The sequence below is a fragment of the Loxodonta africana genome, chromosome 15 (genome assembly GCF_030014295.1).
Source record: "Loxodonta africana isolate mLoxAfr1 chromosome 15, mLoxAfr1.hap2, whole genome shotgun sequence".
Taxonomy (NCBI): domain Eukaryota; kingdom Metazoa; phylum Chordata; class Mammalia; order Proboscidea; family Elephantidae; genus Loxodonta; species Loxodonta africana.
In genome coordinates this window covers 75364216-75376618 of record NC_087356.1, presented here as the reverse complement: position 1 = coordinate 75376618, position 12403 = coordinate 75364216, and the positions used below count along the sequence as shown (strand labels likewise).

Here is a 12403-nt window from a genome sequence, read left to right as displayed (position 1 = left end):
GAATACCAACTGAGATGTTTCAACAAATGGATACAGTGCTGGAGGTACTTTGTGCCCATTCCAAAGAAAGGTGATCCAGCAGAATGAGGAAGTGATCCAACAGTATCATGAATATCCCACACAAGTAAAATTTCACTGAAGATCATGGATTGACAGAACTGCTAGTAATTCAAGCTGGATTCAGAAGAGGATGTGGAACGAGGGAATATCATTGCTGATGTCAGCTAGATCTTGGCTGAAAGCAGATAGTACCAGAAAGATGTTTACCTGTGTCTCATTGACTGTTAAAGGCATTCAACTGTGGAGATCATAACAAATTATGGATAACACTGTGAAGAATGGGAATTCCAGAACACTTAATTGTGTTCATGAGGAGCCTGTTCATAGACCAAGAGGCAGTCACTGGAACAGAACAAGGGGATACTGCTTGGTTTAATATTAGGAAAGATGCGTGCCAGAGTTTTATCCTTTCACCGTACTTATTAAATCTGTATGCTGAGCAAATGACCTGAGAAGCTGGACTATATGAAGAATGGGGCATCAGGATTGGAGGAAGACTAACCTACGTTATGCAGATGACACTACCTTGCTTGCTGAAAGTGAAGAGGAGTTTAAGGACTTACTGATGAAGATCAAAGACTACAGTCTTCAGTATGGATTGCACCTCAACATAAAGAAAACAAAAATCCTTACAAGTGAACCAGTAAGCAACATTGTGATAAACGTAAAAAATATTTAAGTTGTCAAGGATTTCGTTTTACTTGGATCCACAATCAACACCCATGGAAGCAGCACTCAAGAAATCAAACGACCCGTTGCATTGAGCAAATGTGCTGTAAAAGACCACTTTAAAGTGTCCAAAAGCAAGGATGTCACTTTGAGGACTAAGGTATGCCTAACCCAAGCCATGGTATTTTCATCTGCCTCATGTGCGTGCTAAAGCTGGACAATGAATAAAGAAGACTGAAGAATTATTGATGCCTTTGAATTATGGTGTTGGCAAAGAATATTGAATATACCATGGACTGCCAGAAGAATAAGCAAATCTGTCTTAGAAGAGGAAACCCTGGTGGCATAGTGGCTAAGAGCTATGGCTGCTAACCAAAAGGTCAGCAGTTTGAATCCACCAGGTGCTCCTTGGAAAACCTATGGGGCAATACTGCTCTGTCCTGTAGGGTCGCTATGGGTTGGAATTGACTTGACAGCAATGGTTTTATGGGTCTTGGAAGAAGTATAGACAATGCTGCTTAGAAGTAAGGATGGCGAGACTTCATCTCATGTACCTTGGACATGTTATGAGAAAGGACTAGTCCCTGGAGAAGGACATCGTGCTTCGTAAAGTAGAGGGTCATCGACAAAGAGGAAGGCACTCAACGAGATGGGTTGACAGAGTGTCTGCAACAGTGGACTAGGCATAACAGCGATTGTGAGGATGGTGCAGGACCGGGCAGTGTTTCGTTCTGTTGTACGTAGGGTTGCTATGAGTCATAACCGACTCAGTGGCACCTAACAACAAATAACAACAATCGGTATATTGATACATGTAAGCTGAGTTTATGAAAATGTTTTTGTTGTTATAACTAACTGCGGGGATGTTTTTATAAAAAATAATAAATTACTGCTGAAACACTGCACAAAAATTTTATAGACAGTCATTTTAGTGTTACCCCCCCTTGGACAGTATCACCTGGTGTGGTTTGTATACCATGCACCCCCTTAGGGACACCACTGCCCTTGGCTACTTTCTTAGTCTCTCAGTATTCCAGTTCCAAATTCCCAGAAGAAACATCTGATTGCCCTGCTTGACTCTGGGGCAATTTGATCTAGCTGAGGTCGGAAGGCAAGTGGTTGGTGAACCTGTTGGTCAGGCCTCTGAGCAGAGGTTATCGACACAGTAAGAGCCCAGACCTTGCCTTTTGACCTCTCAGAGCTTCGTGCTTCCGTGTCTGTAAAATGAAGAGGTTGCACTGGGCCTTATTCTCCCACTCAGGGCTTCGTCGTGTTGTTCATTAACTCACATTTTTGTTTGTCTTCACTCCAGGAAGCAATGCCTGTGTGTCCAAGCCTTGCAGCCTGCTCTGCTTGCCCAAGGCCAATCACAGTAGAATCTGCCAGTGCCCAGAGGGTGTGTCGAGCAAGGTGCTTCCATCTGGGGACCTGATGTGTGACTGCCCTCAGGGCTATCAGTTGGAGAACAACACCTGTGTTAAAGAAGGTTCGTGCTTTTCCTTTTCTGCCCATCTTCCTCCTTCCCTTCTTCCCCTCTTCCCTCCTGGTGTTCTCTGTTCCTTAACCTTTTTGGGTTACTGAAAAAAGTCCAAGGTAAAAATAAAATCCACTATATTCCTGTATGAGGCTGTTGTAGTTCAGTGGTAGAATTCTCACCTTCCATGCAGGAGACTCCCAGGTTCGATCCCTGGCTGGTGCACCTCAAGTGCAGCCACCACTCCCTGTCAGTGGAGACTTGCTGTGATGCTGAACAGGTTTCAGTGGAGTTTCCAGATTGAGACTAGGAAGAAAGGCCTCGTTATATACTGCCAGAATCAGCCAGTGAAAATCTTATGGATCACAATGGGTGGATCCGTAGTCGATCATGGGGATGATGCAGGACTGGGCAACATTTCATTCCATTGTGTGTGGGGTCGCCACGTGTTGGGGGCTGGCTTGAAAGCAGCTGACAACAATATCAACAGATTCCTATAGCCATCCTGGTTCAGGTACTAAGGCCTGTGGTAGTTGAGCATTTATCCTGAATAGGCCTGAGCTGTTCATACAGAAATCATAGTCATGTTTTTCAGCTTAATGTCAGATGATACAGGTGTCCTTGGGGTCCACCCTTCTTTTATTCTTTTCCTCATTCCTCTCCTCAGCATCCCCCACATCTAGGTTCTCTGTTCTCTCCTGCTTCCTGTAAGTTGAACCAACGTGACATGGAAAATAATCGGTTTTGCTCCTTCTGAGTTACCCAGTCTCACATAGCAATTACCACAGTACCGCCCACTCCCTCGCTCGAAATGTCCTGATGTTTGGAGCAATGTTTGCAAAGGGCTTTGAGTCTGTACAACTGAAGTCTTTACTTCCAGGCTGTGACTAAATGGCCCTTCTAGCCTTATCCCACTCTCCCTTTGAATGTGAATACATGGGCTTTAAAATTCTTCTTCAGAAAACTTGTTTCATTTTTCTTTTCTAGTTACCACTCCTATCACTTCCCCAGGCCCCAGCCTTCCTATTTCTGTCATTGAGGTGAACCCCTGGGAGGGATCTTTGCTATGAAGTGCTTAGATCAGTGTCCAGAATTCCTTCTTTTTCCTTGTCTCCAAGGTTCTGTTTAGTTTGTAATCATACCCTCCCTTCTCACAGCAGCCTCTGAGTCCAGGGCAGCAAAGTACACAACTATCACACTTATAGCCTATCTTCCTTAAGAAATATAAATGGAAAAAGAGGTGACCTTTCCCTTCTTGGAAACAGGACACTTTTTTTCAGGCTCTGACTGTCACCTTAAAGCTATTTGGAATGGAACAGTCAGAGTCAACACTAAGTTCCAAGAGGAGGGGAAAGGCTTTTCCATATGCCCCATTGGAATGTCTTTGGCTCTTCAGACAAAGAGGCCAATTGTCAGGTGTCCTTGACCCAGTTTACTAAACAATGCATGTTTTCCTGTGTGAGGAATTAGAACTGCTTGCTTTAGAGTAGTCATGGGGCAGAAAAACACCTCAGAGTGCACAGAGAAAATCTTAGGAACCCACTTGGTTGAGAATCGAATGTGTATGTATATACGGTAAAATCTACGAAAGCTGGAACCCGTGTAAGGCAGAAACCTGCCAGAGAAGGAAAACTAAAATATTTTCCACTAATAGAGAAAAGTAGTAGGACTGCACTCTGTCAGAGGTGGAAAACTTGCAAGACCCGAAAAAAGAAGGCAGTCCTGTCAAGTTCCAGCTCTCACAGGTTTCACTGTATATGGATTGAATATAGGTATACTGAATATATATATGTGTGTGTGTGTGTGTGTATATGTTTTAATGAGGAGCCATGGGGGTATGGTGGTTAAGCGCTCATCTACTAACCAAAAGGTTGGCGGTTTGAATGCACCAGCCACTCCGTGGGAGACAGATGTGGCAGTCTGCTTCCATTAAGATTTATAGCCTTGGAAACCCTATGAGGCAGTTCTATTCTGTCCTATAGGGTTGCTATGAGTCGGAATTGACTCAATGGCAGTGGGTTGTTTTGTTTTTTTGGACATGTTTTAATACTGTGTAAACACAGCCCAATAATAAATTGCTTGTGCAATTAGTATTTTATATTATTGATATGTGGTATTTTCTACCCAGTAGACCCCACTGGCATCATCAGTGTCCTTTTTCGTCGTCATAACCACCTCAGCCTGCCTCTTCTCCACTAATTTTCATTGAAAGTCGAAAGAAAGAGGCTACTATCAGATGATTCCTTCCCTGTGTGCATGTGTGCTTGACCCCCTCCTTCCCCTTTACCATATAAGATGCATTATCTGAGGAAACTCAAAAGGGAAAGTCCTACGGCCCAGCAGTAAGAATAAGACTGGTTTCATTTCCTCCCCCTGACTCCTGACGGCTAGAAAACACCTGTCTGCGCAACCAGTACCGCTGCAGCAATGGGAACTGCATCAACAGCATCTGGTGGTGCGATTTCGACAACGACTGTGGAGACATGAGCGATGAGAGAAACTGCCGTGAGTCTTGTGGCCTGGCGGAGTCACCAGCATGTTGAGCATTTAACCTTACTCAGAAGACTGGTCGGCTCCTCATGGCAGGGGACCTGCAGCTTAGGGTGCCGGTCACTAGTGATTGACGAAGGCCATGGGGCTTGGATAACAGAGAAAAAAAAGTTTCCATAAGCAATTGCACTTTTTCTCAGAAATATGTTATTATTCTATTTTTTTAAGACAAAAAAAAAAAAAAAACCACCTGAGTAATTACTCATAACAAGAGATTTATACGTAAGCATCACATGGCTGAAACTGAGCTAGGTTTGAGTTGGGCAATCTGAGCTCTAATCTTGGCCCTATCACTAATAAAGCAGGTTACCCTGGTTAGGTGACCGGATGAAGTTCTTTGATTTGTAAATTCGATATTGAGCCTTTTCAGAGTTGGCGAGCAAGTTTTATTTTGAATGCCGCTCCAAGCATGCCAGCTGCCTGCCAGGCTTGGGAGAGAGCGTTCTAATTGATTGGCGATACCTAGCGTGGCCTGGGCTGGGAATGTCGTCCTTGGACTGGATGCTTTCTGAGGTCCTAACTACTAGAGTCCTGGGTGCTGCAGACAGTTAATGCATTCTCCCACTAACTGAAAAGTTAGAGGTTCTAACCTACCCAGAGATGCCTTGGAAAAAAAGACCTGGCAATCTACTTCTGAAAAACAAGCCATTGAAAACCTTATGTGGCACAGTGCTACTCTGACACATGGGTTCACCATGAGTCAACAACTAGTTTGGTTTAGCTATTAAAGTCGATGATTTGGTTTAGTAGGAGTGGAAGGCAAACAAACAACTAGTTATAATGGATAATTTATTTGCCAAAACTTTTACCTATCCATCTTTCTTCACTTAATTTTTAATAGCTTCAACATCAACTCATAAGGAGGTACTTTGCCCTTCTCTCAGTTAGCAATACATCTATCCAGTTGACAAGTATTTATTGAGTACCCTTTGTTTCAGGTCCTAGGCTGGGGGCTAGGGGATGTCATGGTGACCAAGGTAGACACAGTCCCTGTCCTCATAAGTCAGAGAAGTAAATTGGCAGTTACAGTAGCGTGATGAATTCCGTGCTGGGGATTTAGTGAAGAGCCCCAAAGAGTATGTAGGGTGAGCCAGGCAGAGGTAGAGGGAAGAAACCTTAGGCAGGGGAGCAGCACCTGTGGCCGCCCAGAGGTCAGAGTCAGTGTTGCCTGGACAGGTACCTGAAGAGGTTTGCTGTGGGTTACCAGAGAATGTGGGTGAGGCCAATGGGGCCTGGTAAGGGTGGGCGGGCAGGGCCCAGATGGGCAAAGGCTTTGTGACCTGGGAAAGAAGTTTGAACTGTATCAGAATATTTGGGAGCCATTGAGGTGACAGATAAGATTTTGGTTTTGGGAAGATAAGCAGTGGGCGGGGGAAGTCAAAAACCAGGCACAAGGCTTCTCTTTCAGATATTTTACCTTTGGAAATCCAGAAGGTCATTTGCCAATTTGTACTGTGAGGACAGATTAATGGGGGGCCCCAGATAGTCACCTGGCCTCTGGCGGATGTCTTTAGCCAGCCATCCATGGAACCTGCACCAGGTCCAACAGGCCACTTAACCCAGAAAATAACTTAGAAGGAATTAGTTCATGAGACTCCTCTGGGCCCTGCCAATACTGTGTCCTGCCATTTTTAGCTTTTTGGAGGTTTTTTACCGAAAACTTTCCTTAATCATTTTTCTTTGGCTTCAGTGAATGTCTTTTACATGGAGGGAGCTTAACGAATGGCAGGCTTGCAAAAGCAAAAACAAACAAAAAAAAAGCAAACCAGTTGCCATCAAGTCGATTTCGACTCATGGCAGCCCCATGTGTGTCAGAGTAGAACTGTGAAGTGTGGAGCTGGCTGTGACCTTTTCCTGGTTTGGTGTATACATCAGCTGACTTTGACATTCCCGAGCCCCTGACTCTAGCTTTCTCCCTTGCTCTTTCCCAGCTCTACCTGACTCAGGTCCTGGCAAGTCAGATGTGGCAGACGTGAGGAAATGAGGAGTGCAGGGGCTTAGAAAGCAGTGGCTGGGAACACGAGATGGCACTTACCTTCCCAGCTTTCCTTATCAAGGAAGTCAGCACCAGGGAGAGCGGTGCTTATCAAGTTGGCGAGGGGTACTCCCTGTGCGGGGCAGGGCTGCTGGAGAGGCATGGGCTGCCATGGGGAACTGTGTTGGAAGTGAAGTGGGGCATCCCGTAAGCTGCCAGGGAGAAGCTGAGGGGAGGTGAAGGGAGATGCGGGAGGGGTGTTGTCAGTAGATTCCCCTCCCTCCTGAACAGACTCCTCCAGCTGGGTAGTTGCCAGGCACTCAGGGTTTTGACGTGAATCCCCTGCAGCCTTGTCATTTTTTGCATTCATCCCCTTCCTCCCAGCAAGAGCTCAATTACAGAGAGAAATGGAGCCTCAATTAAGAGCTGCTGGGGATGTCTAACAGCAGTGATACCGTTTGGCTTTTCATTTCACCGTCCACCCACACCCTCCATCCCAGGGTTCTCTTTTGTCATACCACCCTTCAGCTGCTCCTGAGAACAGGCTTTCTTCCCTACAACTTTGCTGGCAGGCTTTTCCCCAGTTCCTAGGGATTGTGCTTGAGCCCAGGAAATTTCCCTGTAGAAGAGTGAACAAATCTAATTCTGTACTCACCCTGGCATCCTGGTGCCAGAAGGGTGCTGAGGAAGAGAACTGCGTTTGTTTCAAGCCATTATGTTTATCTCTTCTTTCATAGGCTCTGTTCTCAACTTTGCCATCTTATTTATCTTCGTAAGAATGCTACGAGGCAGGTGTTTTCTCCATTTTATGGTGGAGGAAACGGAAGTACAGATGGTTAGGGTTAAGTTTTAGGTGTAGAATGAAGACTCAGATCTACTTTCTCTGACGGGTCACAAATGCTTGGCGACTATAAGTATTATCCTTGTTTTACTGTTGAGAAGACTGAGGCTCAGGGAGGTTAAAATTAATTGCCTCTGAAAGAGGCAGAGTCCAGGTTTGAAACCCACTCTTGACTACCTGCAGAATCCATGTCTTTGCTACAGAATCTGTCTCCATGCTACCTTTATCATATATACGATGAAGCGCCAGCGTCTTGTGTGAACTTGGGCTTCCTTAGTGGTAGTTTTCTAGATAAAGATATTTCTGCCACTTAGGAAGCAACCTTCATGTTTGCAAGCCTTCATATCTGAAGGGCTCTTGGGAGGTAATCTAGCCCATCACTCTCTCTCTCAGCCAGTGACAGTTTCTCACTTTTCCCAGCCCTGTTCAGACCTGGAAGCTGTCCATGGAAAGATGAACCCTTATCTCCCTTAGTTGTGAATTCCAAGTTCTCATGCAGTTCATTTCTACCATAAGTCTTGATTTAATTTCTGTAGCTACTGTTTTTTAATTTGTTTTCCGGCAGTGTGTTTGTGTTTGGGAAGAATTAGTTGTACCTAACTGACATGTCTTATCTCTTTCCCATTTTAGCTACCACCGTTTGTGATCTGGACACCCAGTTCCGTTGCCAGGAGTCTGGGACCTGTATTCCACTCTCCTATAAATGTGACCTGGAGGATGACTGTGGCGACAACAGCGATGAAAGTCACTGTGGTAAGGGGACACTGTTCCAGATGGGACACCGCGTGTACCCAGTGGTGCTTGACGTTTGCTCTTTTTCATGAGGGTTCCGTTCCACTGGAAAGGTTTGATCGAGAGTAAACGGGACACTGGATTCCTGGACGAAAAGATGGCGCCTAGCTTTTAGCTCCTGTCATTTATTTGCTTCTTGATTAGCCTTTGTTTCCTAATCTGTAAAACAAGGAAAGGGACCTTGCTTTATCTTTCAGGGAGTCTCTGGGTGGTGTAAATGGTTAAGACACTCAGCTGCTAAACCCTGGTGGCATAGTGGTTAAGAGCTACGGGGACTGCTAACCAAAAGGTCAGCAATTTGAATCCACCAGGCATTCTTTGGAAACTTTATAGGGCAGTTCTACTCTGTCTCATAGGGTTGCTATGAGACAGAATCAACTCAATGGCAACAGGTTTGGTTTTGGTTTTTAGAGGCACCTTGGAAAAAAGGCCTGGAGATCTACTTCCCAGAAACCAGCCATTGAAAACATTATGGAACACAGCTCTCCTCTGACACACACAGGGTCGCCATGAGTTGGGGTTGGCTAAACAGCAACTGGCTTGGTTTTTTGTGTTTTGGGCTTTTTTTGTTGTTGTTGTTTTACCTTTCAGAGATGCTATAAGGATGAAATATAATAGTAAGGAAGGTTTCCAAATGAATTCAGGTAGTTATTAATGGGTGTGTGGACGATGCCCAAACCCCTGAATGGCTGATTTTAGCCTTCCGAAGACAAATATCTGTACTTTTGTGAACTGCCTTTAGCTAATCTAATTCAGTAAACTGTTTGGAGTCAGTAGGTGATACAAGCATTGATTAAGCATCTGTTTTCTGAATGGAAGTATTTTACATTTAGAAATACAGTTGCAAGAAATAATAGAGATTCTGTAATTCTTTTAATTTTGAGATTAAGTGACTGAAGTCCTTAAGGTCAGGGGACTTACTCAAGGTGACACAATTAGTCCCTGGCACAATGGGAAACCGGAACCCATTTGTCTTGTTTTCTGATTCTGGGCCCTTTCTGTGGCACATACTGCCCCATCGGTTCCACTTGGGCCCACCCTTATCGATAGGCTCGGGTCCTAATGTGTAGCTGCTGTCTATGGAGGAAATGTTATGCATCATGTTGCCCCAGATTGGGGGAACCACAGGCATTAAAGGGAAGTGAAGACGGAGTCCAGACACTGACCCAGACATGGCGATAAGCTGGCCTCCCTCTCCTGTCCACGGAGGCAGGGAAGGTCAAGCTGTGCTCGGGCATGTGGACGGGGCAGCTGTATGGTGAGCAGGCACTTAACTCATAGTCACTGAGATAGGGAAGCAGGGGCTGCTCATCCTACTTTCACATGGTTAATCTAATAGAGCACATCCAGGGCCTCTTTCATACAGAAGATTCTCCTAGCCTGGGTCTCAGAGGAACTTTTCGGGGGTTACACCATTTCCTTCATCTTAGTAAAAATGTGAAGTACCTGAAAGTATGTCCTTGGATTCACAACTGTTTCCTTTTCCATTTCCTTCCCAGCACAGCGCACACATACTATTATAGTGCACAGCTAGGTTTGCCATAGTAGGAAGGCAAGTCTGCGTAGTTACATGTCCCTGGTGTCATCCAGCTCTGCACCGGGCACAGGCTTGATCTTCAGTGTCAGTCCTCAGATCTTTCATTCATGGCCCATTCTTGCCAGTTTATCCTGAAGCCATCCCAAGGTCCTAGTTAGTCCCCTTCTCAGATCTAGTCCACTTCCTTAGTCTCTAGATTCTTTCCTCATAAATACCTGAATCACAGCTTAACCGTCATCTGTCTCTTGGGTAAGGCAACTTGGGCAGCAGCCCTGGGCCCCATGCTTCACTGCTCCTGTTTTCTGAGGGTCTTTAAAATTCACTCTGAAAATTCTGTGGTGATGATATCCCAAGGGCCTACAAAAGATGCTGCCAGTGCAGGCTCCTTTCAAGTCTTGGTCAGGCTGCACTGCTTCATTTGCCCCGAGCCCCCAACCTTCCAGAAACAGCACAGGCACCAACATCCCTGGAGCTTTGCCCACAGAAAGTCCCTCACTTTTGTGTCCTCTCTTTGGAAGCTCAGCACTGATCTCGCTTTGCCCGAGCCGAGCTTCTCCCATTGATTGGCACACCTGGTGCTCTCGTTGCTCCTTTTCTGAAACCACAGGCTCTCTCTCTGAGTCTAGAGGTCTTCTGTTTTTGCCTGTTTACCCGGGGGTCACTGACCTCTTAGGTCACGCAGCTTCCAATCGCTTCCCATCACAACAAGCATGTCGTTGTTGTTAGCGGCCGTCAGGTTGGCCCCCTACTCATGGAGACCCATGTACAACGGGGTCGACCATTGATTTCTATAGGGTTTTTATTGGCTGATTTTTTCAAGTGGATCACCCGGACTTTCTTCCTATAGCAGGCAGAGAAACTGATAATATTTGTGGAGTACACTGAGCTAAATGAACAAAGATGGCCTTTTCTAGAGACAACCAGCTGTGAGAGTCTGAGGGTATTGATATCTCTGGATACTGTAGCCCATTTGGGAAACTATGCTAGATGACCTTACATCCCTGCTTAAAGCTTTCTTTGTCTATGTTTTCTCTGGATAATCAATGATAATGGGTCCGTCTCTAACCCTTATGAGCTTTGATACCAGAGACAGAATTCTGAGCTGCAGGGGTCACTGGTTCGATGCCAAAGGTTTTGTCTTCATATCTCTGTATTTATGGTCTCTCCTACAGAAACTCACCAGTGTAGGAGCGACGAATACAATTGCAGCTCTGGCATGTGCATCCGCTCCTCCTGGGTGTGTGATGGGGACAACGACTGCAGGGACTGGTCTGACGAAGCCAACTGCACTGGTCAGTACTTCCTGAACTCAGTTAAGAACATTCATCTGTTCATGTTCTGGTTAGCATCACAGCCCTAAATGATTTTAGAATGTAGGCTCTGAGAATTATCTCAGACCTTAGAAATCAACAAGTTCAGTGTTTCTCAAAGAGCTGGTCTACGATGAGATAAGGAGCTTGTGCCAGAATGTAATTCAACACACTGCTTCCTTCATCGAGAAAGTCTTGCTATGGGAAAATGCCAGCTGAGCTAAATAGTATCCTGAGTGATATAGTTGATTGACATTTTGGCTCAATCTTCTTTGGACCAATAATAGACATTTCACAGACTTGTGCCTGGTCTGGGGATCATACTTTGAGTAGCACTGAAACTACTGATAAGCATAAGAGAGCAGTGCTAGGTGGATGTAAGTTACGGGTAATGCCCTAATTCTTCTGTTGGATGGTAAGGTCACTTATGATCACTACATTATTATTATGAATGGATGGATGGGGGCCATTTACATATGGTAGGCTGGGGGAAACAAGGACTTGGGGTGTGCAGAGGAAAAACAACAAATGTGACTAGCTAATGAGTAAATTCTCTCTGCAGCCTCCTCTAGAACTTGTCATTCAGTTCTTGCAGTGGTGGAGATAAAGATGTTTAGTTCAACCATTGTATGGTCTGGGCAGATCTGCTTTGATACCCTAATTCAGGTTTCATTTTGCAATTCAGTGTTAGAGTCAACTTCTCAATTGTCTGGTGTGAATTATTAATCTCGTGAATTATTGGAATGACATTTAAATCCCATGTCTTATTCCCCCTTGCGGCAGAACACCCCAAAGGTTCCCATACTGCCGGGCATCTAGGAGTTCAAAGCATGCCAACCAATTTGTAAACACATATAATAAAGAAGATGTATCTGCTACCAAAGGGAAAAAAAAAATCATACCCCAAACTCAAGTATAAATAAATTGGGATTATGCTCTGGCTTCGATTTGGTTCCTGAAGGCAGAGGTGACCTTGTCTTTTAGTCCTTTGCTTTCTCCGCAGTGCACATAAATACAGGCTCAAGGAACCTTTGTTGATCGGGTGATTTTATTCAGCCATTTTATTCCATTCATTTTGGTTTAGAGGTGATCTTAGGTGGCCTTAAAGAGTAAATGGATCTCCTCAAATGCCGTTTACATCTCACAGGATGTTTTATGATGCTACCAAATTCTGTGTCCTTGTAAGCACCACCCA

The 12403-nt window shown here is 45.0% G+C and overlaps 1 protein-coding gene across 3 annotated transcripts in view; it reads left to right on the top strand.

Annotated features, from left to right (window-relative positions):
• Positions 1-12403, top strand: part of SORL1 (sortilin related receptor 1) — a 195255-nt gene that overhangs the window by 119066 nt on the left and 63786 nt on the right. For 2 of the 3 annotated variants that reach the window (XM_064268936.1, XM_064268935.1), the window contains exons 22-25: positions 2042-2215; positions 4595-4708; positions 8200-8322; positions 11071-11190. In XM_064268936.1, the coding sequence (XP_064125006.1) occupies positions 2042-2215; positions 4595-4708; positions 8200-8322; positions 11071-11190 (531 nt within the window). The remainder of the gene's footprint in view (positions 1-2041; positions 2216-4594; positions 4709-8199; positions 8323-11070; positions 11191-12403) is intronic. The other variant, XM_003418269.4, reaches the window with a different exon arrangement.